Source organism: Pelodiscus sinensis, chromosome 31 (genome assembly GCF_052426305.1).
Source record: "Pelodiscus sinensis isolate ZL-2025 chromosome 31, ASM5242630v1, whole genome shotgun sequence".
Lineage (NCBI taxonomy): Eukaryota > Metazoa > Chordata > Testudines > Trionychidae > Pelodiscus > Pelodiscus sinensis.
In genome coordinates, this window is record NC_143082.1 from 5,610,582 (window position 1) to 5,634,576 (window position 23,995).

The window sequence follows — 23,995 nt, forward strand, 5'->3', positions numbered from 1 at the left end:
ACGCGCTTTTCCGGGAAAGAGCCCCAATCGCCATTTTTGCGATCGGGGTTTTTTTCCGGAAAAGACTACTGGGCTGTCTACACTGGCCCTTTTCCGGAACAGTGTTCCGGAATAAGGACTTATGCCCGAGCGGGAGCAGAATAGTTTTTCCGGAATAGCGGCTGATTTTGTACAGTAGAGCGTCGTTGCTTTTCCGGAAATTCAAGGGCCAGTGTAGACAGCTCACAGCTTATTCTGGAAAAGTGGCTGATTTTCTGGAATAAGTGGCCCAGTGTAGACACAGCCTTGGTGTCTCATTGGAACTGAGCAGTCAGGGAGCAAGAGAAGAATAAGGGCAGGATCTCTTAGCAATGGTCCATCCTAACTGACCCAGTAGAATGTGGATCACTGCTAGCTGTGTCTCGAATTAGAGATGACCCTGGATGGAACCTGTTCTGATTCCGTACAAGTCAGGTGCAGGCTCTGTGCTCCAGGCCTGCCCCTCCTTAGAGAACTCAGCAGACAGATTGCAGATCAGCAAGTATGGAGTGAAGCACAAACCTTCTCCTTCTCCTTTCCAGCATCTTCTATGTCATTGGCAAAGACACTTGGATGGAGAAGCTGCCAAGTGAGAGCAAATGCCAACAGGCAGATTTCAAGAACCTGTGCATAGAATTTGTGGAGTTCTCCCACACCATCATGGTATTCGGCTGCCCAGCGTAAACATGGAAATGGCCATTGTACTACCTGAGCAGGATGATTTGAGCTGAGCTAAAGCATAACACTTGGTGCGGCAGTCATGAGATTGCAGGCACTCTGAAATATCCTCTGCCCCATTTGGGGCCTCCCTCTTTGCTTTCTTATTGTTTTTCTACTCGTATTCAGTGACAAACATTTACATTAACACATAGTAACAGTTGCTTGCTCTACGTTGTCCCCTTGAAGAATGCCGAGTTGAGCAAAAATCAAACGTCTGAAAACCAGGAAATGCAGAGTTAAGGTTGCATTTGTGAGTGAAGTGGGTGCAAATACATGGTGTGAGTGAAGTGGGTGCATCCCCTTACAGATTCTTGTCAACACAATCATATTTTTTGAGAGAAGAGTGTTAAGTTTAAAAATTACCAGTAGTCTATGGACAGTAACATTTCTGAGAGTTCGGTACATACTATTGTTGCAGAAATAACTAAATTTAAATCAGTTGTTGCCATGGTTTAAAACAGACACAGGTGAAAGAATTGGGCCTCATACTTCCAAGAGAAATGAACTTTCCTTGTTTGTTTTACATGGCTGTTGATTCTGAACCCCAGTGGTGAACACTTACATGTCAATACAATTACGTTTCAGCTGCTGATCATTTTAGCCAGAGTGTGGGTACAGCTTGGGCAGTGTTGACACACATCTTTTAATGGCCCACAGCTGAGCAGATCATTACCATATCAGTGAAAACTTGGTTTAGTTTGCTCAATGTACAGCTGTTTATTTTAGAGAGAATCACACATGCAGGAAAAGGTTATATAATACTCCCCTCAATGCCCGGCAGCTCCCTAAGCTTAAACATTCAGTAACTATGTTGACCTTACACAGTATCCTGAATGCCAAACAAAGCAGATATAGCTTCAACTCCTAGACGGAGTCTCTTCTCTTCTCTTCGCTTCTCTTCAAGCGCTTGGTCTATCAAATGTCCCCAAAGCAAGGTCTTGGTTACTCTGAGGCTCACTGGTTCAAAAGTCATACAAAAGCCTCATAGCAGGATGTTGGCTACCCTGATGTCTTACAGCATCATGGACCTAAGTGCTGTGTTGAACTATACGTGCATTTCAGCGCACTCAGTACATTTCCATACCATCTGTCTTATGGAAAAGGAATCCTGCTCCCAGAATCCTTTAGTCAATTCACGCATATCAAGCCTCAACAAACCCATGCTTGCCACATTCGTTTATATCAATCACAGGAATCGTACTGTATACTTTAGAAATGTGTGTCTATCTGTCTAGCCATCCATCTGTGAGTCCATTTGTTCAAGAACCCCTCCTAAATTATAAGTGCTAGGACCGCCACTTCCTCTTGGTCATATCTTAAAGCAAGGTAATAGTTTGGTTGTGCCAAGGCAATGGGATGTGTCTGGAGTTTGAGTGTTTTTCATAAAATGGAAAGGGAGCATCTGGCAGGATGGACTGTTATGCTACAGAATGACCACAGGGAGGCAGCAAGGGGCCAGAGATGGGGACCAGGACAGCCATAACTGCACTGGGCTAGCTGGGAGCAGGGATGGAGAAAGGGACCGCTCTCTACTATATATTTCAGACAATGTGTGTGTTTGTGTGTCTGTCTGTCCTCCAGCCAGGGGACATGCCACCCCGCCCCTGGCTGTGCCCACTGCAGTGGTAGCAGCCATGGAGAGGTGCTTCTCACCTGGCCCCAAGCTGCTGCAGCAAGAAAGGACTGGGGCTGTCCTCGCTCCATGAGGCAGCCAGTATATTGACCCCCTCCTCCTCAGCCCCACACTGGGATAACGATTTAAAGGAAAAAAAAGAAAACGTATTTGAGTTAAGGACACAAGCAGCGCTGGGTAGATCTTGCTCATAATGATTCGGCACTGGAGGTAAGCGGGGCTGATTTTTCAAGATCAATTGGACTCCAGAACCTATAATCCCTCACTAACATGCAGGAATCAGGCGAGCGCTATCAAAACTGGAGAAATGGCACCTGCAAGCCAGCTCTTGGGGGGAGCTGAAGTGAGTGCTCATCTGCCACTGAGCAGCTGCAGAAGAAGGAATGGGACTTCGGCTCGATCCACAGCCAGAGCACGCTGGAGAAGTGGGTCAGCAGATCCATTTCTTTTCACAGATCCAGTAATTAGGCTGGGAGCAGTTGGAATCATCCCACATCCCAGAAGGCCTCATGCTGGCACAGTCTTCTTCCTCCCTCTTGGAGTCTGGGCCCTCTATGTACCAGAAGCTACCAAGAAAAACAAAGCAACATAAAGCCGGCAGATGTAGTTAGACGGAGTTAGCATTTCAAAGGTGTTCTTCAGGCGCCAGAGCTAATCCCCATGAGGAGTAATGGAGAAGCTCATTCCTCTCTGGGCAATGCCAATAGCCGTAGCCTCTAAGCAGGGATTTTGTAGATCTCAACCCCTTTATTAAATAGAGCTCCTGCCACTGCAGAGACAGATATCTCCCAATCCCTCCATTTTCTGGTAACAGTGTAAATCCAGAGTAAGCCAAATGGGCATGACTGTCTCATGGAGACCAGAAGCTGACTCTGAGGCTACGTCTACACTGCAAGGTTTTTTTAGCAGGAGATATGCAAATGATGCACTCATTTGCATATCTCGTGCTCTCATTTGCATATCCTCTTCTGAGTCTTTTTATGGAAGAGGCTGGTTTTTTTCCTGTTAAACAGCCCTGTGTTGACGGGACGATTTGTCGGAAAAAAAAACCTTTTGCACAGGATCCCTTATTCCTCAAAAAATTGAGGTTTACAGGATCATGTGCGAAAGATTTTTTTTTCCCCGACAATTTTTTTTCCGACAAATGGCCACATCTACACAGGGCTTTTTAATGGCAAAACCTCTTCCGCAAAAAGGATCGGAAGAGGATATGCAAATTAAGTGCTCACTAGCTCTCATTTGCATATCCTCTTCTGATCCTTTTTGTGGAAGCGGTTTTGCCATGCAAATGAGAGCATGAGATATGCTAATGAGTGCTTCATTTGCATATCTTCTTCCAGAAAAAAAACTGCAGTGTAAACATAGCCTGAGAAGGTGCCACTACAGGAGTGAGTCTCTTCTTACCCCAGTGAGTCCTGTCACCTGTACATCCTGTCCTCTTCGGCTACGTCTAGATTGCATCCCTTTTTCGTAAAAGGGATGCAAATTAGACGTATCGCAATTGCTAATGAAGCGGGGATTTAAATCTCCCCCACTTCATTAGCATAAAAATGGCTGCCGCTTTTTTTCAGCTCGGAGCTTTGCCGGAAAAAAGCGCCAGTCTAGACGCGGCTCTTTCGGAAAATAAAGCCTTTTCCGGAAGATCCCTTATCCCTTGTTTTAAGAGGGATATTCCTTTAAGAGGCCAGGACCAGAAGTCTTGTGGGGGTAGAGGGCAAGGCTCCTCACTCTCCTAACCAACCAGAACCAGCGGTGGGACAGAGGGCTGCATATATTCCTCCTGTTTTTCCCTCACACTAGGCAGACCCTGCAGGCAGTGGAAGGTTGTTGTCTGCGATGCTCTCCCACACCAGGGAGCAAAGGAACTAATGTGAAAAAGCACCAGGTGGAGGAGAAGCTGGTTTAAAGTCACAGCCGGCCTGACATGACATAAGCGCACCCAACATACAGGAAATCCTCTTGGCCCAAGCAAGGAGGGCTAGAAAAACCCCTGCATCTGAGGTGAGACTCAATTGGCCTGGAGGACCAAAATCCCCCACCTCAAGAGTGAGGTCTGGAAAGACCCCTCCTCCGAAGGGTGAGCGATTTGGAAGGCATCTGTATTAATAGGGCTTCTGGTTTGTGTGGTTTCCTAATTTAAGTGCTGGAGATTTATTTTTAGCACTATCTGAGTGACACACATTGAGGTTTTTTGCGTCTTTCCGTTTCTGTGTACTGTAATTTGTAATATGTAAATACCCTAAGACTTAAGTCATCTTGCAGGTTTCAGTGGGGCTAGTTCAGGTTACCATGGGGGAGGTCTAGGTTGGATATTAGGAAAAACTATTTTGCTAGGAGGGGGGTGAAGCTCTGGGATGGGTTCCGTAGGGAGCGGGTGGAATCTCCATCCCTAGATGTTTTTAAATCCCAGCTTGCAAAGCCCTGGCTGGGATGGTTTAGTTGGGATTGGTCCTGCCTTGATCAGGGGGCTGGACCCGATGACTCCTGAGGTCTCTTTCAGCCCTAGGATTCTAGGATCTCTCAGTAACGTTCCCGAAGCACGCTTCCGAATAGCATTGTTCCCAAAGTGTGTTTGGGTGCCTTTAGGCCACATCAGCAGGATTACATGGACAAATTAATGCCCAGCACATTCGTATGCCTTAGAAATCAACCACCCCAGCACACCTCCTGTTATCCAAATTACTGCTCTGTGCCAACAAGCCCTTATATACAAGCAATCTTTTCCAGTGTTTATTAAATAACCACCAATTTCTTTTTATATAAGGGGTGTTTTATCAGTGTTTCTTGGTTAAAAAGGAAAATCCAAAGACCTCTGTGTGTGCAGTAAATAAATTAGATGTCAGGGGAAGGAAAATCTTGTTTAAAGATTCTGGAAGTGAGTGATTTATTTCTGACCCTAGTAGAGGGAACTGAGGGAAATGTGCCTGCAGGACCTTGCTGTGTCACAAGGAGGTGCTCAGGTAGGGCTTCATGGTACCCCTATTTACTGAGAAGGAGCTGTAGGAGAGGAAGGTTGGCAAGAGTGGCAACTCTTCCACAGTTAACCTGTGGAACTCCTTGCCAGAGGATGTTGTGAAGACCAGGACTTTAACAGGGTTTAAAAAAGGGCTAGATAAATTCATGGAGGTTAGGTCTATCAATGGCTATTAACCATCAATGGTGTCCCTAGCCTCTGTTTGTTAGAGGCTGGGAATGTATGGCATGGAGGGATCACATCATGATTCCCTGTTCTTTTCACTGTCTCTGGGGCATCTGACACTGGCCACTGTCGACAGACAGGATATTGGGCTAGATGGACCTTTGGTCTGACCCAGTCTGGCCGTTCTTATGTTCTTACTCCCTCGCAAGAGCTATTCCAAGGCATTGCTCTGAGCACTGGAGGGTCCCAGGTTTAAATTACTAGGTGAGTCCATTCCAGTTGATTAAACAACCAGGAGATGTCTCCATTTGATGGCGCTTTGGCAGCCTGTGTCACATGAATCCCTGGGACTAGAGTCTGGACTGCTGAAAACAGGTGCAAATCCAGAGATGCTCCCACTTATGCTAAGCCCCAGTTCATTTCCCAAGAAGACAAGTCCATCTACCAATAGAGAGAATAACAACAAATCACAATAATGAAACCCCGCCTGGTGCACGCTGGTGCTGCCAGTCCCAAGCCTGGGTCAAATGGGGAGGGTTGAACCCAAGATAGAATCAATCATAGAATCATAGAATAATAGGACTGGAAGGGACCTCGAGAGGTCATCGAGTCCAGCCCCCCGCCCTCAAGGCAGGACCAAGCTCCGTCTACACCATCCCTGACAGATAAAACACCTGGCCTTACTAAAATATCTCGACAGGCTGCCATGTCAGTCGAAAGAGCAGTGCTGACTCACCAAGCTTCAGGAAAGTTCCCGGTGGAAGTCAGGGCCCCCACAAGTTGGATGCTGACCTTCAGAGTTGGTTAACGGGCATGTGAGAACTGTCTTTCAAACATCAACGGTCTCACAGCTGAACCCCTGGGAAATGAAATTCAAACTTCCCTGGGGTGTTTCCTGTTCATCTAGAAAGCAATAGAGGTGCAAGTTCTGGCCAGAGTGGTCCAAGTGGGGCACTGTGGGATGCCAACTGGAGGCCAAGAACCTCGACTTTCACCAGAGCTGCAGCTACGCTACTGTAAATTTGACCAGGCAAGGTCAGGAAACTCCTTATGAAATAGGAGTACCTGACATTGACTTCACCGGCCCTTAAGGTTGACAGAACAGGCTTGGTAGTGTGGACACGTCATTTAGAAAATCGATCTTATGCGGCTAAATTTGGTCTAAACGCCTAGTATAGACCAGGTCGTAGGGACATCAAACCCTTGGGGGAGTAGCACAGAGAGAATGGACCTGAAGAAAAATGGGCAGCGCTCAGAAAACAGATGATTCAAGCTGCTGTAGTCACAGTTGGATATCACCATGGAGCAAGTCTCAGAGGGGAAGCTGTGTAAGTCTGTATCTGCAGAAACAACGAGGAGTCCTGTGGCACCTTACAGACTAGGGGTACGTCTATAGTAGCCCCCTAATTCAAACTAGGGAGGCTAATGAGGGCGACTGAAATTGCAAATGAAGCGCAGGATTTAAATATCCCATGCATCATTAGCATGTTCCCGGGTGGTCGCCATTTTGGAAACTGACTAGCCCGGAATAACTAGGTCGAACTAGGGGGCTAGTGTAGATGTACCCTAATAGATTTACTTGGCATGATGTGGGGAAAGCCTTTTGCAGCATGGTACGATGGGTTGAACTTCTTTGGTCCAGGACCATAGTTCCGTGTAAGATGCGCATCTGTGCACAAAAAATTCCCCGCCCGCCCAGCTCCTTTGCAGAGCTGTACAGCAGCTCTCACTTACATGCAAGCGGCTGCTCCAGGCCAAGCCAGCTTAGGCCTCGTGGCGGGGGGGGGGGGGCACCCATTCCAGTGGCCAGGGCCAGCTCTGGCAGTCAGCTGGGGCTGTGTGACAGGTGGCCAGGGCTTGCTCTGGTGGGGTGCTGGGACCTGCCACACGGTGGGGGGGAATGCTCTGGAGGCCAAAGCCTTCCACAGCTGCATGGTAGGGGGAGGGGGAGCTGGAATTCTATATCTTAGTAAGGTACTGATTTTGATGGAGGTTTATCTTAAAGCTAGTTCATCAAATAGTCAGAAATAAAAGGGGGAACTCATTTGTCCAGCAATTTGGGAAAAAAGGAATGCTGTCCCCTTAAGGGCTCTCTTCAACCCCAAGGGTGAAAGGATAGTAGGGTTGGATACAAAGGACAGGAAGACTTTGGAAGCCAGTTTCTGTACTATAATAATTAAAATGTGAATTTTGGATAAGGGGGGGTCTTTTGAAGATTTTATGAAACATCTGCATGTCTGACGAGCCAAGCATTTCAGGCTAATGCTAAATACTCAGATTGTGCATCTAAAAATCTATGCCAGGGTTTTTCTAGAGATGTGATTTTTATAATCTTCAGCAAGAAACTAATGAAATATGTAAAGCAAATTTTAAACTAAGCTTCTGTAACACAGTAATGCACAGCTGTTTTTCTCACTGGCTACATCTACACTGGCATGATTTTCCGGAAATGCTTTTAACGGAAAAGTTTTCTGTTAAAAGCATTTTCGGAAAAGCACGTCTAGATTGGCAGGATGCTTTTCCGCAAAAGCACTTTTTGCAGAAAAGCATCCATGGCCAATCTAGACGCGCTTTTCCGCAAAAAAGCCCCGATTGCCATTTTCGCGAGCGGGGCTTTTTGCGGAAAACAGTACTATGCTGTCTACACTGGCCCTTTTGCGCAAAAGTCTCTCTGAAAAAGACTTTTGCCCGAACAGGAGCAGCATAGATTTTCCGGAAAAGCACTGATGATTTTACATGATATCGTCCGGAAATTCAAGCGACCAGTGTAGACAGCTGGCAAGTTTTTCTGTAAAATCAGGGGATTTTGCGGAAAAACTTCCCAGTCTAGACACAGCCAGTAAGTTCAGGGTGGGTAGGTGCCTGTTACATAGTTTTATTACTGCTGAATGGCTCTTTTCCAGGTTCAGTGTGATGCTAACAGGTCTGGCTTTTCACTCTTAACAGGTCCACTTCTGGGGAAGGGTCACCCGTCCGCAAGCTGCAACAGCCTGTCGTGGGAACCTTCAGGAACGGTCAGAATAGGGATAGGAAGAGGGAGCAGTTGAGCACTAAGAGCCAGGGAAGATATACCCACCAGCCATGCTAAGATTCCAGCCCAGTTCAGCTTTCCTGCTGCCCAGAGTCAGTGCCTGTTCTGAGCCGAGCCCACTCAGGCCCCTTTCAGGAGACAAAACAGGATCCTTGAGTGCCCGGCTAGTTTTCTGAGAAGGGCTTTGCATGAGAAGGGCCTTACCTGGTAGAATATGCGCTCTGGTCTACCCACTGCCACCTCCCTTCCTCCATTGCATCGCTCAGCCCCAGCCAGTACGTCTTGTCACTCTCACTATGTTCTTTCAAGAAAGCCTGGAATGGAAAAGTAACAGAGATGCAGCCGTGTTAGTCTGGACTTGCTGAAACAAAAGACAGGACTATGCAGCACTTTAAAGACTAACAAGATGGTTCATTAGGTGATGAGCTTTCGTGGGTCTGGCCCACAAAAGCTCATCACCTAATAAACCATCTTGTTAGTCTTTAAAGTGCTGCATAGTCCTGTCTTTTGGAATGGAAAAGGATTTAACAGCAGGAAGGCCAAGCTGAGTGGTCAGTCTGTACATTTCCAGTGCAGCCACCGAGATGGGCCACCATCGGCCTTTCACTTGTACATCAACCTGGTGTCTAGTGACCAAAAGTCTCTGCCGTAGGGGAGATGAGTTTGGGAGTTCCCAGTAGGATTGGGCAGGGCCGCTGACGGTGGGTAAAGGTGGGAGGTGCCCCAGGGCCCAGCTCACCACTGCACCCTGCACGGTGCTGTCTGGGAGGTGCTGAGGGCTGACGGGGCAGGCACAGCATGGTCCAGGCAATGCTAAGGTCTGGCCGCCCTTAGTCCCATCCCTCCTGGGGAGGCCTGGACCCAAGTCCCCCCACATCTCTGGCCAACATTCTCCTGCTATAACCATCCCCTCAGGACTATCACAGCAGCACAGACTCGGCTGGGGTAGTTCTGCTGAAGTCTTTCGGCCCAGATCCCTGGCTGATGGAAATTCACAAAGCGCCATTGTCTTCAGTAGAGCTCTGCAGATTCCACATCTCAGGATCTGCTCAGAGCTCAACCCACATTTGGGAGGAAAGTCTCAGACTCCCACCCTCTGCTTGATCCTGTTTCTCCCAGCCGGGTAGCGTCATTGCAGCCGGAGCAGTCACATCCCTCAGGGAGGATGATCAGGCTCGGCAAACTTGTGAAATCCCTCCAAATTCACTGGCGTTACTCTCCATCGGCACGGCGCGAGCTGACAGCAGAATTTGATCCCTCAGCCTTACCCGGTCCGTTCTGAATGGCGCTACAGCAAGCAAAGGGGAGGGCTTACCTGTTCCTCATCAGTGTTAACGGAAACCAGGTGAGACTTTTGATCAACACAGAACTGCTTTGCCCATGTCCAATCTCCTGTCATGTTTGAAAAGAAATAGCAGGCTTTCTCAAACTTCTTCCAGCCTGCGTGACAGCGTAAAGGCTCTGGCAGAGCACTGCAGATGGACTCTGTAAGGCAGAATTCAGCACGGCCCTGCATTACCATCCGAACCTCTGGCTCACGCAGAAAGCAGCTTTTTGCTTATGTAGTGGGGTGGCTCCCTGGGCCCGTGTGGCATGTTTTTTTAGAAATTGCAGTTTGTTCCCATGAGCCATTTTGACCTGTAAATCTCTTATGGTTGGGATTTTGGCTTAAAATCCTGCCATGGACACTCTTGCACAAAAGCACATGGCATTGTGGATGCTCTCTTGCACAAGAAAGCTGTGATGGCCATTTTAGCGATAGGGGTTTCTTGCACAAAACATCCCTGTTGCCCATCCACACATGCCTTTTTGAGCAAAAACTCTTGCGCAAAAAGGCTTATTCCTCATAGAAAGAAGAATAACTCTTGTGCAAAAAGCCCTCTCTTCTGACAATCTATTGTACTTTTTCTTGTGCAAGAATGCGCTTGTAATGTGGACGCTCCGCACATTTTTGTGCAAAAACAGTAGGTTTTGCGCAAAAACTCTGCAGTGTAGACACAGCCTAAGCAACTTAATACTCTTTGGCCGAATCATTCACACTGGGTCACCAAGAGCAGAAACTGACCTTCATTCCCCTGCCCCTTGTAACGCTGCCGGGGGTAGAACTGCTGACACATTTTTCACTGGCACCATGATCAGACCATGTGAAAACACCAAAGATGAAAATGGGCCCGGTGGTCTCTCACCTGCGATGTCCCACAGTTCCTTATAGCTTTTGTTCATGTTGCTCTGGATTTCTTCTCGCTCTGTTCGAGCATCGGCCAGGGCTTGCAGCACTGAAAAATACAAAGCCTCACATGAAGCAATAGGGCATAGGCAGGACGGTCTAGCAGATGCTGCGCTAGACAGCTGGGTTCTGTTCCTAGCGCTGCCTGTGACTTTGAGCAAGTCTCTTTTCCTTCTCTCCCTGCATCCGTGTTGCCTACTTAGATGGTGCAGGCACGGGCTGTCTTTTTTCATGTGCCTGCACACAAAGGGAGTGTAATGGTGTAATGCAAGGAATAATTGAATTTCACTTTCAGCTCCATTTGAAGCCGAGAAACTAGACGTAAGTTCTTATGAAAGGCAGCCTTCCTTGTGAAGGGCCAGCTCCTTCGTTCCTTCCTTGGGAGTTTGTGCTCCTGCCATTTATTTACTGTTTCTTGTCTTTGAGTGTAAGGTCTGTGGGGCAGGGAGCATGATTTTTATATGTTTGCACGGTGCCTAGCACAGTAGAGATGCTAACACAATACAGATCAAGAATAATAGCAATACGCCTCCATTGCTGTCAACTGCATTTACTGACATGGATCAACCGAGGATGCTCTGACTGCCCAGTTGCTTGGTGTGACCTTAATCAAGTCCTCTGCTTCTCGAGTCTCTGTTTCTCCACCTGACTCTTCTCTCATCCTATCCAGTGTAAGTCAGGAGTAACTCCATTCAACTCCGTGGATCTGATTCAGCTCTCACTTAAACCACTTGTCACCTGGACTCGTTCCTCTGGCGCCAGTGGTGTTCCAGATGTGAGAGCTGAATCAGAGCTCTTCTGGTGTAAAGAGAAGCATTGAAATAGAAATACTGACGCCAATGGTTCTTTCCCTGGTGCCAGGGAAAGGAAAATCAGATCCGGGGGGTGGCTTGTTCAGCTTTTTTTTTGTGTTATTTGCAAAGAGCTTCGAGATGCCTCGGGGTGGGGCTGAAGATGGAGTCCTGAAAAGGCTGGCACTGCCAGAGTGGCCCCGTCCCCTCCTCCCCCTGCCTAATTCAAGCCCAGAACTTTCCACTCATCCCCAGAAATACCTGCTCCGTGTGGGCTAGAGTCCCAGAACCTACCATTCGTTAGCATCTCCGAGTAGTTATAGTTTAACCCTTTTAACTCCTCTGACATCTCCGAGTCTAAAAAAGGAAACGAAAGAACACGGCTTGTCCATTCACGCTCAGATAAATAGGCCAGATGCTCAGCTAGCGAGGAATGGCCAGTCTGAGTCAAATCAGGACTCTTATCTAATCTAGTGTCTTGGCTCTAGGAGTGGCCTCCACCCGCTACGTCGGGGGGGGGGGGGGGGGATATACGCCAGCAATCACCTATCTCCAAGGGAAGTTTCAACCCACGAGTGATAAGTTGGCTTATGCCTCAGGGGTATGCTGATTTATGCCGGATGTGTATCTGGCCCAGGGGAGTTATTCTGGTTTACACCATTGGAACAAGCCCCATGTCTGATCCCTTAGTGTGGGATGGCTGGGATGGGACTCAACTGCATTGCCAGGCAACCGTCCCACCCTTTGCTGTTCTTAGTGTATGTCTACACAGCAAAAAAAACCATCTCTAGTGCAGACAGTTTCAGACCTCAGACCCTCGATCGCTGAAGTCAACTGATCCTGCTCTGAGACTGCTGCCATGGGCTCTGGGGTAATTTTCTACTGTGTAGATATACCCTCATCCATTGTGACTGAAGGGGCAAAAACTGCCTTTCCCTACATTCCCATACAGTGTCTTGCACAACTGGTTCTCCAGGCATGACTGTAATACAAGTGTAACCCAGAGGCACTGAGCAGGGAGTGAAAAGTCTGCTCTACAGCCTTTGCAAGAGGCTCTTAGTGCATGCTGTAAAGGCTCATGGCATTGCCCTTAAAGTCCCAGGTTCAGTCCCACCTGCTGCTCACCTGGGTTCACTGGCTTTGTGCAAATAATAATTAGATTGTAATAATACTCTGTTTGAGAGAGTTTGTGTATTTGCCTGTATGGGTATGTCTAAACTACATGCCTCTGTCGATGTAGATCAGACAGATCGGCAGAGGGAAATGAAACGAGGCATAACAGGGTGGTTAACAAAAGGGTTTTCTGTTGACAGGGGAACGTCTAGACTGACCCGCTCTGCTGATGGGCAGAGCAGGACAGTCATTTAAATGAAGCCGCAATTATTTAAATCGCCGCTTCATTTCCCTCTGCCGAGCTGTCTAATCTACATGCCTCCGTCGACAGAGGCATGTAGTCTAGACACACCCTATATGTGTGTCTGTCTGTGAGTCTGTTTGGTCAAAAACTCCTCCTAACTGGTAAGATCTAATGCCACCATATTTGGTAGGCAGCTTCCTCTTGTCATAGCTTAATGCCGGGTCAGGGTTTGATTGCGCCAAAACACTTGTATGTGCTTAGAATTTGATTATTTCTCACAAAATGGAAAGGGAAGAGGTCTGGTAGGAGAGACCTCCTGGGACTATAGAATGACCACCTGGGGGCAGCAAGGGGCCAGAGATGGAGACAGGGATAACTATAACCCCATTGGGCCAGCAGGAGAGCAGGGGTGGAGAAAAGGAGATTTATTTATTTACATATTTATTTATATTTCATAGAGTTTCTCTCTCTATATATATCTATATCTATATGCACACACTATATATTTCATAGTTTGTCTATTTGTGTGACTGTTTGTGTGTCTGTCTGTCCCCCAGTTGTGGGACATGCACCCCTCCCCTGGCTGTGCCCACTGCAGCAACCATGGACAGGCGCTTCCCTCCTGGCCCCGAGCTGCTGCAGTGAAAGAGGGCTGGGGCAGTCCCCTCTCCCCAGGGCAGCCTGCAAACTGAGCTCCTCCTCCCCAGCCCCACCCCAGAGCAATGATTAAAATTAAGAAAAACAAAACTCATTTGAGTTAAGGACCTGAGCAACGCCGGGTAGATCTTCCAGTGACTGATCAAGTAAACTAGTAACACTGATAAGAACACAGGGGGGAACATGACACTAACTTTTCCCTAGGAGAGGACTTGACACCACTGGAGCAGGCATCTGTCTGAGCTGCTCGTAACCCTCCCTACTCATCCCATCCTCCGTGTTCAATCATCGTGCGAGCCCATTCAGCAGTCAGTGGTACCCCGGTGTCACTTGTATGGACGGAGCTTGATCCCCTGCCGGCCTGACCCTCGTACGGCTATTTACCCGCGTGCAAGGTGAGTGTAAAGTAACAGCGAGTCAGGACAGGGCTCTGGGTGACAGGAAATGAGGCTGACAGCGGTGTGACGTTGCCGAAGTTACTCTTGATTTGCACTAGTGCGACGGCTTCGAGACACAGAGCATGGTGCGCTTGCACCAGTGTTACCGAGATTACTGTGGAGATTGGGGGTTGTTTGTCATGAGTGGCCCTGCACTCTGTGTGTGTGTGTGTGTTTGTGTGTGTGTGCGCGCGCGCGCGCGCTTAATAGAGCTGTTTGTGTCAGGGGTGCTTTGCTCCAGTGCAACTGAAATCGGACGGGCAGGGGAGCAATGCAAGTTTTCTGGGAATTGCTTTTCTGTGGTTCTCTCTCCCTACTTCCGCCCCTGTGGCATGCTTCTCCTAGCACAGTCTATTTCAGAGCCAAGAATACCACCAGTAGCTCCCTTATCCCTCTCTTCCCCCCTGCCCGCAGCACTCTTCCCAGGTGTCAGTACCAACTTGTGTGGAGACTTACACTTCACCACTGCCACTGAGAGGAGGACGGCCCACATTGCAAAGCAAATCCCCATCAGGACGTAGAGGGTCATGATGGACTTGGCTCTGTGGCCCTTTCCGTGGTTGGAGTCAGGAAGGGGGTCCGCTGTGGAGAGCAGCAATGATTAGATCTGACAGCAACTCCCTGGATGCTCAGCACTTTCTAGCAGGAAGCACCCGAGAATCGTTTGCCCCAGTCAGCGCTTTCCCCACGCTCTTGACCTTAAGGGATGACTCTGTGGTTATTCCAACTTTTTCAAAATCATGTTGAGTTGCACTGAAAACAGTGATGGCTCTCTCTTAAATGAGTAAGGGGACGTGGTGCAGTCTAGTGGTCAGAGCACGGTGGGGCCCAGAATCCCGGACTCTTGCAGTCTTTACTCGCCTCTCAGAGGGCAGCGGTGCCTAGAGGCTAGAGCTAGGAATCTGGGCTCCTTGATTCTCTCCCCCAGCTCTGAATAGGGATTGGATTCTCATGGCTAGAGCAGGAGACTGAGGGTACGTCTAGAAAATAGCTATTCCGCGTCTTGGTAGCATGCCCATTATTTTGAAATGTCTTTCAAAATAATAGGCCCGCTATTCTGACGTCCCGGTAAACCTTGTTCCATGAGGATTAAGAGATGTTTCGGAATAGCAGTTTATTTCAAAATTTGGTGCTAATTACAAAATAAGCCATTTCAAAATTCACTCGAAATAAGCTACGCAATTGTGTAGCTTATTTTGAGCTAAGAGTGCAGTGTAGACGAGGCATGTTAAATATCAGTTAATTGAATAGTCTAGTAATCTCATTAAATTTTATCCATTAGTCGACTATTCTATAGTCCCCGGGGGCGGGGCTGGCAGCCACTATATCAGAGGCAGCAGTGCGGGGAGTCAGGTCCCCTCCCGGACCAGCTGCCTGTCACCCTGTGCTGCTGCTTCTGAGAAAGAGGCAGCAGCGCAGGGTGGCAGCAGCCCCTGTCTAGGGCGGAGTCTGAGCTCCCAACACGAGCTAGAATTGAGCTGGGCTGCCTGCCCACCTGGCTCTAATGCACTTTCAATGAAGAGCTGCAGCGGGAGTAGGTCCTGGATCCAGCATGAGCCAGGACTGAGCCAGGCTGCTGAAAAATGTACTGGCAAGGAAAGGGGGCAAAGGAAATGCGTGTAGCTTATAGCATTAACCTATAAGCTTTTGCTTATTGGTTTATCGGTTAATCAACTACACTATTACATCCCTAGGGTAGGCGCCCCTTGAGAGGTTGGGGAAGAGAACAGAGGGCCTCTCACTTCTCCGGCATTGCGTCCAATCGGCTCTAGGCAGGGCTGTGGCACCTGGATATGAGGATTTCATGCTCTGGGCCCTGGTCTGCACTTGGATTTTATTTTGAAATAACAGCCCTCTACCCGGTCGAATGTATAAGCGGAGCATCTACACGACCAAGCCCGTTAATTGAAAATAACAGCTGCAGAATTCCAGATCTGTACTCCTGTTTTTAATCAGGAGTAAAGCTAATTCCAAAAGAGCGGTCATGTGGACACGCTGGGTGCTGCTATTTCAAAATAACAGCTCCCCAGTCTAAGCCGCACTAATTACTCCCCAGTGGTTTCTGGGGCTCTAAGTCCAAGGTAGTGCGTCCACATTAAGGGAGCCAGCCTCGGACTAATTTCGAGGCTTCCCCATAGTGTGGACATGCTAGTTCAATTTTGTTAAAGTGGGAGTTAAGTAACATTTACTAATTTCAGAATCGTTTCCTAGTTTAGATATGGCCTAGGGCACCAGACCTAATCTATGGAGCCACTAGGGACTCTGCTAATGCTATTAAAAAGTCATTCCCATCTGATGGGTACTCCACGGCTCAGCTGAATCCAGTTACCCCGAGCACCACAGGCAGCAGGGTCCCAGGGAAAGGAGACTGCAGGAGTCCGACTCACCTGTCCTTGGGGGACTCAGCGACGCTGGTTTCCCGGCAAGCACGTAAACCCCTGAAAACAGGAAGGAAAGTAAGATGCAGGCTTCTCCAGACCGGGTCGCAGCCGGAAGTGTGGCTCCACGTGTGGCTGTGGGCCCAAACTCCACTCATCCCCACGGACTGACCCAGCCAGCAAGCGAAGAGAAGATGCAGGTTCTACCTGTGCCTCCCGGGCTTGTGGCATCTGTGTTCTGTGCATGAGCCGGGTGCCTTTGCAGCATCTGCTCTCCCACCTCAGACATGGAGACGTCGTCATAGTCCTCCTCATTGTCAAAGCTATCTGGGGAGTCTGCACAGATGAGAAGAATTAATCCCGGGGCAGCCATTGGCCATTTGGGCCAAATCCCCAGGCCGTGCAAATGGCATCGCTTCAAGCTACATCGGCGGAGGCTCCTGCCCAATGCACTACTAATACTTAGGTCAGAGCAGACCCCTTGCATCTGAGAGCGGTCTGTGAAGAGCCCTGAGCTTCTCCGTAGCTGTGGAACTCTGGGGCACCTGCAGTGAGATCTCCCCCCCGCCCTCTCCGCCCCTGGAAGGGTGAAGGGGATGAGGCTCCTTTCTTCAGGAGCCTCATTCTCTTCTCCCTTGTCCCGGGGCGAATCTGGAGAAACTGCTGAAGCTAGGAGCTGTTGGCTGGTCCCATAGGTTCGGTTTACTGAGCAAAGCCAAAAGCCACCATCGCCTAGTACAAAGAGGCAAAATAGTGGTGGACATAGTGGAAAGAGTTGTTGAGCAAAAAAACCCCCCCAAAAAAGTGTACTCTTTAAATGAAAACGCTGGTTTGGCTTTTGGCTTTTTGGCCACATCAGGATCCCAGCAGCCATCTTGCCAGTGTCATTTTGCTTTCCCGCGCTGGATGGCACAGCACAGGGAGTACCCGGTGAGCACAGGGAACCAGGTCCCAGCAGCTGCTTTGGGAGCTAGGGGGGACACTGCGAGAGACGCACTTTTGGTGGTGAAGAGCCACATGCGGCTCGCGAGCCGTGGGCTGGCGATGGCTGGCCTGGTGCATAGGACACTAGCCAAAGTATGGTCTGGGGACCACTAGTGGTCTGCAACCATCTTGCAGGTGGGCTCACCCCTTCCCCCACAGCAGGGAGCCTGTGCTGGTGCTCCAGCCCCATGCCAGCTACCCACTGTGCGGGGAGGGAAAGGGTAAGTCTTGAGGGCCAGACCTGGCTTGCAAGGAAAGGAAGCAGCTCTGGGTGCTGCCACTCCCCCTCTCCCCAGCTGGAGGCGTTCCCTGCTGCTCCCATTGGCTGGAATCACAGCCAGTGGGAGCAGCAGGGGGCGGTGCCTGGAAGCAGCAAGATGCATTGATAGGGTTGCCAGGTGTCCAGTTTTGAACCGGACAGTCCAGTATTTGAGCTTTCTGTTCAGGAAACAAATTGAGAAAATAGAAATGAGAAAATAGAAATGTCCATTGTTTTTTAAATAAGATGTCATGTAGATTGTGATGTAATGTCAAGTGTGTCTGGTATTTTTGTTGAAACCATCTGGCAACCCTAGGCATTGAGCCAGGTAAGCACCCCACCCCTCTCATGCCTGGATCCCACACTCCCATTGCCTTAATGGACTCCCTCTCCTACCAAGACCCCACACTCCCTTCCCCCTTAATAATCCCCTCCTTCTGAGTCCCCACACCACCACCTTGCTCCTACCTCCTCCCTTCCAGCCAGACCCCCACTATCAGCCCGCTCCTGTGCCCAACCTCCCGGCCAGATTCCCCACCACCTCCTGCACCTATTGTATCATCATGGGTGGTTGTTCCGCAGGAAGGTTTGTGTTGAATGGGATGGGCTGAAGGCCAAAAGTTTGAGAACCACTGGTCTAGACTCTGGAGCAACTGTTGGTTGCTCTGCCACTCACCGACGGTTGGCCAGTCACTTCCTGCCTGTGTCCTATCATAGCCTTTGCCTGTCTTGTAAATTCAGACTGTCCCTACCCTGAAGAGTTGGCAGTCTCTGGTGATGTGACTGTGAAACACCCCTCCCAATGGAACGCTGAGCTCGGGGCAGCTGGGAGTTGCTACCTTACTACTAATAAAAACTAATAAAGAAAAGTGCTGCATGGGACAGGAGAATCAGTTCCTTTCTGCACAAATCTCAAAGTATCTGTTGGTTGAAGGGGTTATACCCATTGCACAGATGAGGAAACCAAGGCAGAGAGAGAGAGAGAGAGACAGAGGCAGAGAGAGAGAAGCAGAGAGAGAGAGAGAGACAGAGGCAGAGAGAGAGACAGAGGCAGAGAGAGAGAGGAGGGGAGTTGCTCAGGGTTACACATAAATCACTGGCAGAGCTGGGAATAGAGGCCTCTCAGTACTGGCATCTCATCAAGGTCCATTTGGCACCATGGCCCAGGTGCAGGAAGCCAGATCCAAGGAACAAGAGGAGGAAATAATGTGGACTCACCAGATCTGAAGTGACTTGCACTTACTGGTCTCCCCTGTAAGTGGTAAATCCCTGCAAAAAAAGAAGGGAGAAAAAGGTAGGTGTTTGGAGAAAGGAAGCACTTCTCTAGAGCAGTGTTTCTCGAGCAGTGTTTCTCAACCAGTGGTACCCTTAGGGGTACTCAAGAGAAGTCTGGGGGTACTTCAACACAACTGACATTTGGGAGGTGTCTAGACTACAGGGTTTTGTTGACAAAAGTGGACTTTTGTCGACAAAACTATACCTGCGTCTACACTACCGCCAAGTTCTGTCGACATAACATCGACAGAACTCGGCAGTTTTGTCAGTGGCGGTAAACGTCATTCTAGGAGGAAGAACACCTTTTGTCAACAGAGTTCTGTCTACAGAAGGTGTTATTGCATCTACGCTGTCCTTTGCGTCTACACTGTCATGTCGACAAAGCGGCTTGCTTTGTCAACAGAACTAGATGTAGTCTCGACGCTATTTGTCAGATACTGTCGACAAAACTTCTGTCAACAAAAGCCTGTAGTCTAGACGTACCCTTGGAGAAAACGGAATTTTTGTTTTAAGTTTAACAGTGCTTTATTATCTTTGGACTTTTTACACCCTAACATTTCATTGCCCACCCAGCTGTGATTAAGTTGTTTAAACAAATGTGTTGCAATGGTAGAAAAAAAATTGTGTGTCTGAAAACTGTAGGTACTGAGGGTACTTATAATGGTGTGGGGGGGGGGGGTTAAAGGGATACTTTATTTAAAAAAGGTTGAGAAACACTGCTCTAGAGGATACCACCACAGGGTCCGATGCTGGCATCACAGCCATTGGTAAGGAAGCTTAGAACTTGTAAGCACGAACTTTTCCTACTAGACACCTGCTCCAAGGAGATGCCAGTCAGGGAAAGGGCATGAAGCCTTGTGTTTTTTGGATTTCACAAGGGATCTGAAAGGCTGAGGATCTGCTCAGCAAACCAGTTTGGGTAACACACAATTAGGACACAAATTGAGACTATTCCCCAAAAGGACAAAAAGAAAAAAAGGTGAAGTTCATCAAAGAAAAAATGATGGCCTGGACTCCCAGCAGGTGTAAATCAGCATTTGCTTAGTGGGGTCTGGCTCATTGACTCCAAGGCTATATCTGCATGGGTTCTTATGCCAGAAATATGCAAATGAGGCTCAGCGTGGAATATCGCTGAGCCTCATTTGCATACGTAATGAGCCACCATGTTTTGAAGAAGAGGCTCTTGCGCCAGAGGGAGCGTCTACACTGCCCCTTCTTGCGCAAGAAAAGCCCTCTTGCGCAATGCCGTTATTCCTGAAAATAATCAGCGTCGCGGCATTGCGCAAGAGGGCTTTTCTTGCGCAAGAAGGGGCAGGGCAGACAACTCCTTCTGGCACAAGAGCCTCTTCTTCAAAATATGGTGGCTCATTACGTATGCAAATGAGGCTCAGCGATATTCCACGCTGAGCCTCATTTGCATATTTCTGGAGCAAGAACCCGCCAGTGTAGACATAGCCCAAGAGAGCGACCCCGAGGGCTGGTCTGCACTGGAAAAGTTGCATCACTAGAACTCTGGCACTTCAGTGCGTGATTCTTTTTTTACCCAAACTCTGGTACAAGCCCGACTGTAGCTGGGTCCTTCTACCAATGAGCTAACTGCAAGGTTTACTCAGCCTTGCTCGGGTCCTTAGGTAAGTTTTGGTTTTTTCATTTCAATCATTGCTCTGGGGTGGGGTTGGGGAGGAGGGGGTCAGTGTGCAGGCTGCCCTGGGGAGAGAGGACAGTTCCAGCCCTCTCTCATCACAGAGGCTTGGGGCCAGGTGAGACATGCCTCTCCATGGCCACTGCAACGGGCACAGCTGGGGGAGGGGTGCATGCCCTCCCACTGGGGAACAAACAGACAGACACACAAACCCTCTGAAGTATACAGTAGAGCTGCCCCTTCCCCACCCCTGCCCCCTACTGGCCCAATGCATTTATGGCTGTCCCGGTCGCCCATCTCCTGACCCTTGCTGCCCCCGGGGTCATTCTGCAGTGTAGACTCGTATTAAGAACATAAGAATGGCCATTACTGGGTCAGACCAAAGGTCCATCTAGCCCAGAATCCTGTCTGCCGACAGTGGCCAGTGCCTGGTGCCCCAGAGGGGGTTGACCGAAGACAATGATCAAGCAACTTGTCTCCTGCCAGCTCTCTCCAGTCTACCAGGAAAAACTCCTTTTTGCACTACGCTCTTGCACAAAAAAGCCATGTGTGGATGCTCGCAGGGGTTTCCTGCGCAAAAAGAGCCCATCAGAAAAAGCACAGGTGCTCTGATGGCTATTCTGTTAATGGCCATCAAAGCTTTCTAGCAAAAGAGCGTCCGTGCAGTGTGGACACTCTCTTGTGCAAAAGCACGTCATTTTTACGAGGCACTGTTGAGGTTTGGACGTGCTTTTGTGCAAGAAGTTTTTGTGGAAGATCTCTTCTGCAAAAAGCTTCTGCAAAAACCCTGCAGTATAGACAAAGTCCCAGTGATAGAGGAGCCAGGTGTGAATCGGTGTCATTGTGCTGAAGTCAATGGACAGAGGACAATTTACACCAGCTTGAGACCTGGCTCAAATTTGCTCTCTGCTGTGGCACAAACAGCCCCTTTAAATTCTACCCAGGTGCAAGCTGCTGCAACTTTCCTCCTAGTTGGACGGTCCGGCACCCTGGGGACCCGAGCAGTCCCAACAGAGGGAGTTTGCTGGACATGGTGAGGTCAGCCCTCGGGCTGTTCCAGGACTCTCCTTCTGGCTGCTGGACTGGCTAGTGCTGGTGGAGCTCAAGTCGGGGCTGCAGCCCTGCTGGCAGAGCTCTGTCCCAGCTGCTGGGGCTCTGTGGCTCCAGCCAGCAGTGGGGCTCACCTCCTGGCTTGCTCCCTGCCCCCAGCCCCCTGACCCTGCAAGCTTCTTGCTGCCAGACTCTCTGAGCTCCCAGCTTTTGGCAACCCCATGCTGGGGCTCTCTAGTCCAGCAACATCCATGGTCCTCCTGGACCACAGATGTTGCTGGACCAGAGAGTCCTGGACCACAGAGGCTCAACCTGTAGCTCCACAGGAACTGGGCCTGGGAACACCCTTCTCCCCGTGACCTCAGTGTGGCTGCCTGCGTCGGGGCGGAGGAATTCCGGCCACAGTCGGTTGTGGTTCCTCAGGTATTTTCCAAGTCCTTTTCTTCCACAAAGCTCTACCCTGATGCAAGTGAGAACCACAGTGTGGTTCCCCAGCCACCGCTACAACTGGGTGAGAGAGGTGTTCTTTTCGCGGTTGGCTGCCCTTATCCTATCTGACCCCGTCCCTTCGGAACACATACACACCATGAAGAGCGCCCGCACCCTTCTGCACTACACACAAAGCGGCCACACACTAAACAGCATGCACCCGGGCACATACTTACACAATGTCCCCCCCCCCACATACACACAAACGGGCTGACATGTACTGCCGCCCCCAAAGCGCACACGGCTGCAGGTACTCGCTCTTTGCACACACCCTGCAATGCACACGGCTGCACAGTTCACATAGCCACAAGAGAACACACCTCTGCACACACCTACCCTCCCCCCTCCCTATTTCTGGTCACTTCGTCTTTACCTGTTTGTCTCACTAGTTTCTTCCCCGGGAACGGTGGTGGGCACAGCCAGTTCCCGTACAGCTCCTGGTGTTCCATGCCGCCTGGCTGCAGATCAGGGGCATAGGTGGGCTGCTGCTGCATCCACACACCCTGTGCTGCTTGGGGCTCTCTCTTGCTCTTGGCATCTCTCTCAGGGCAGTCGCTAACCCTCAGTTTCGGTTCCTTTCTCTGCGTGAGAAGGCTGGGATGAACACGGCTATGCAAATAGCCTGCCATGCAGCAGAGCCTACTTGTGCACAGACGCTAAGGCAGAGGCCTTGTCATGTGCCATGCACACAGCCTCTCCGTGGGGGGCAGGGCTGTGGGATGGTGCTGTGGGGGCCCCCTGGCCTATGGTGTCCGTAGCTTCTGTTTGTCCGAACCTGGCAATGGTGATCGGTTGGTGATTCCCTGCTCTGTTCACTCCCTCTGGGGCACCTGGCATTGGCCACTGTCGGCCGACAGGACCCTGGGCGAGATGGGTCTGACCCAGTCTGGCCGTTCTTATGAACTGCATGGGTCTATCATGCCCACTGAAGAGCAGTGTTTCTCAGGCAGGGGTATATGTACCCCTGGGGGTGCATAGAGCTCTTCCGGGGGGTACATAAACTCCGTGAGAGGTTGCCCAGGTTTTTACAATCGGGTGCATAAAAAGCCCCCACAGTGTCAGTATAAGCTTAAATTTCTTACAGTGCCTTGTCTGTGCTGCTCTCTGTACTGCCCACTGAGATGCAAGTACGAAGTTTACATTCCATTGATTTATTTGGTTAAAATGTAAAAAATAGGAATTGCTCAGTGTGAATGGCGCGGACGCTTTTGTATTTTTATGTCCGTTTTTTTAAGTGAGGTGAAACTTTGGGGTACTCAAGACAAGTCAGACTCCTGAAAGGGGGACCGTGGTCTGGAAAGGTTGGGAGCCCCTGCAGTAGAGCTCAGCAGCCACCAGACTGGATTGGACCCTGTGACGGGATGCGCTCTCCCCTCACTGAGCAGGAGGGGGTTAACCCAGTCCTCGGGGCTGACAAAGCCACGCCCCCTTTGCCTTACTGGGCACGCTCAAGATGCAAAGCTATAAAAGGGAGCAGCTCAGCTCAGATCAGTTGGGGCTGGCGAGAGAGGTTGTGCATTGCCTGCTCTAGCCAAACTGCAGCGACTACCCAAATGCTGAGGTGCCTCCATGCAGGCTGGAGGCCAGACGCTTCCAGAGTCCTTCCCGGGTTCCAGGGCCAAGCAGGAGCAGCCAGATCCCAGCCACAGGAGGAGAGATGGTGATTCATGATGGCGCTGAGACAACTGTGGCAGGAAACAGCCCAGGGAGAGTGAGCTGGCACCAGGGAGCCAATGTGTTTTGAATGGAGCTTTTCCCTGCTCACTCAGTGGCTAGAGAGAGCTACTAACAGAGCCCTGGGCTGGGGTCCAGTGGAGTGGGAGGGCCTGGACTTCCCTGCCAGGGGATGTAAACACTTCCCCTATCTCCTGTCCCTTGAGCTAATGACTCTGACCACTGAACTGCACT

General features: G+C 49.7%; 2 protein-coding genes across 3 annotated transcripts in view; one reads left to right on the forward strand and one right to left on the reverse strand.

Annotated features, from left to right (window-relative positions):
- LOC102449495 (A.superbus venom factor 1-like) overlaps nt 1-702 on the forward strand; it is a 73,788-nt gene extending 73,086 nt beyond the window's left edge. Inside the window, exon 40 of the mRNA XM_025180411.3 lies at nt 561-702. Within this exon, the coding sequence (XP_025036196.3) occupies nt 561-702 (142 nt within the window). The remainder of the gene's footprint in view (nt 1-560) is intronic.
- Nucleotides 67-22,649, reverse strand: LOC102449260 (hepatic lectin-like). 2 transcript variants are annotated; one of them, XM_025180415.3, is made up of 10 exons: nt 22,461-22,649; nt 18,850-18,900; nt 16,596-16,724; nt 16,398-16,448; nt 14,467-14,592; nt 11,854-11,916; nt 10,728-10,817; nt 9,857-10,026; nt 8,746-8,855; nt 67-2,937 (listed from the first exon to the last, which is right to left on the reverse strand). In XM_025180415.3, exons 1-10 carry the CDS (start codon nt 22,579-22,581, stop codon nt 2,802-2,804), a joined length of 1,047 nt encoding a protein of 348 aa, XP_025036200.3. In that variant the 5' UTR covers nt 22,582-22,649; the 3' UTR covers nt 67-2,801. The 2 variants fall into 2 exon arrangements, with proteins under 2 accessions (XP_025036200.3, XP_014424813.3); XM_014569327.4 differs by lacking the exon at nt 11,854-11,916 and having other exon boundaries at nt 69-2,937; nt 22,461-22,648.
- Nucleotides 22,650-23,995: the final 1,346 nt, after the last annotated feature.

Excerpts from the sequence above, each read along its gene's own strand:
- LOC102449260 (XM_025180415.3), bottom strand. The coding sequence starts at position 22,581 with ATGCAGCAGCAGCCCACCTATGCCCCTGATCTGCAGCCAGGCGGCATG. Across the intron at positions 16,725-18,849 it reads TGCAAGTCACTTCAGATCTG|ACTCCCCAGATAGCTTTGAC; the intron begins GTGAGTCCACAT and ends TCATCTGTGCAG. Across the intron at positions 10,027-10,727 it reads GGAACTGTGGGACATCGCAG|AGTCCATCTGCAGTGCTCTG; the intron begins GTGAGAGACCAC and ends TCTGCCTTACAG.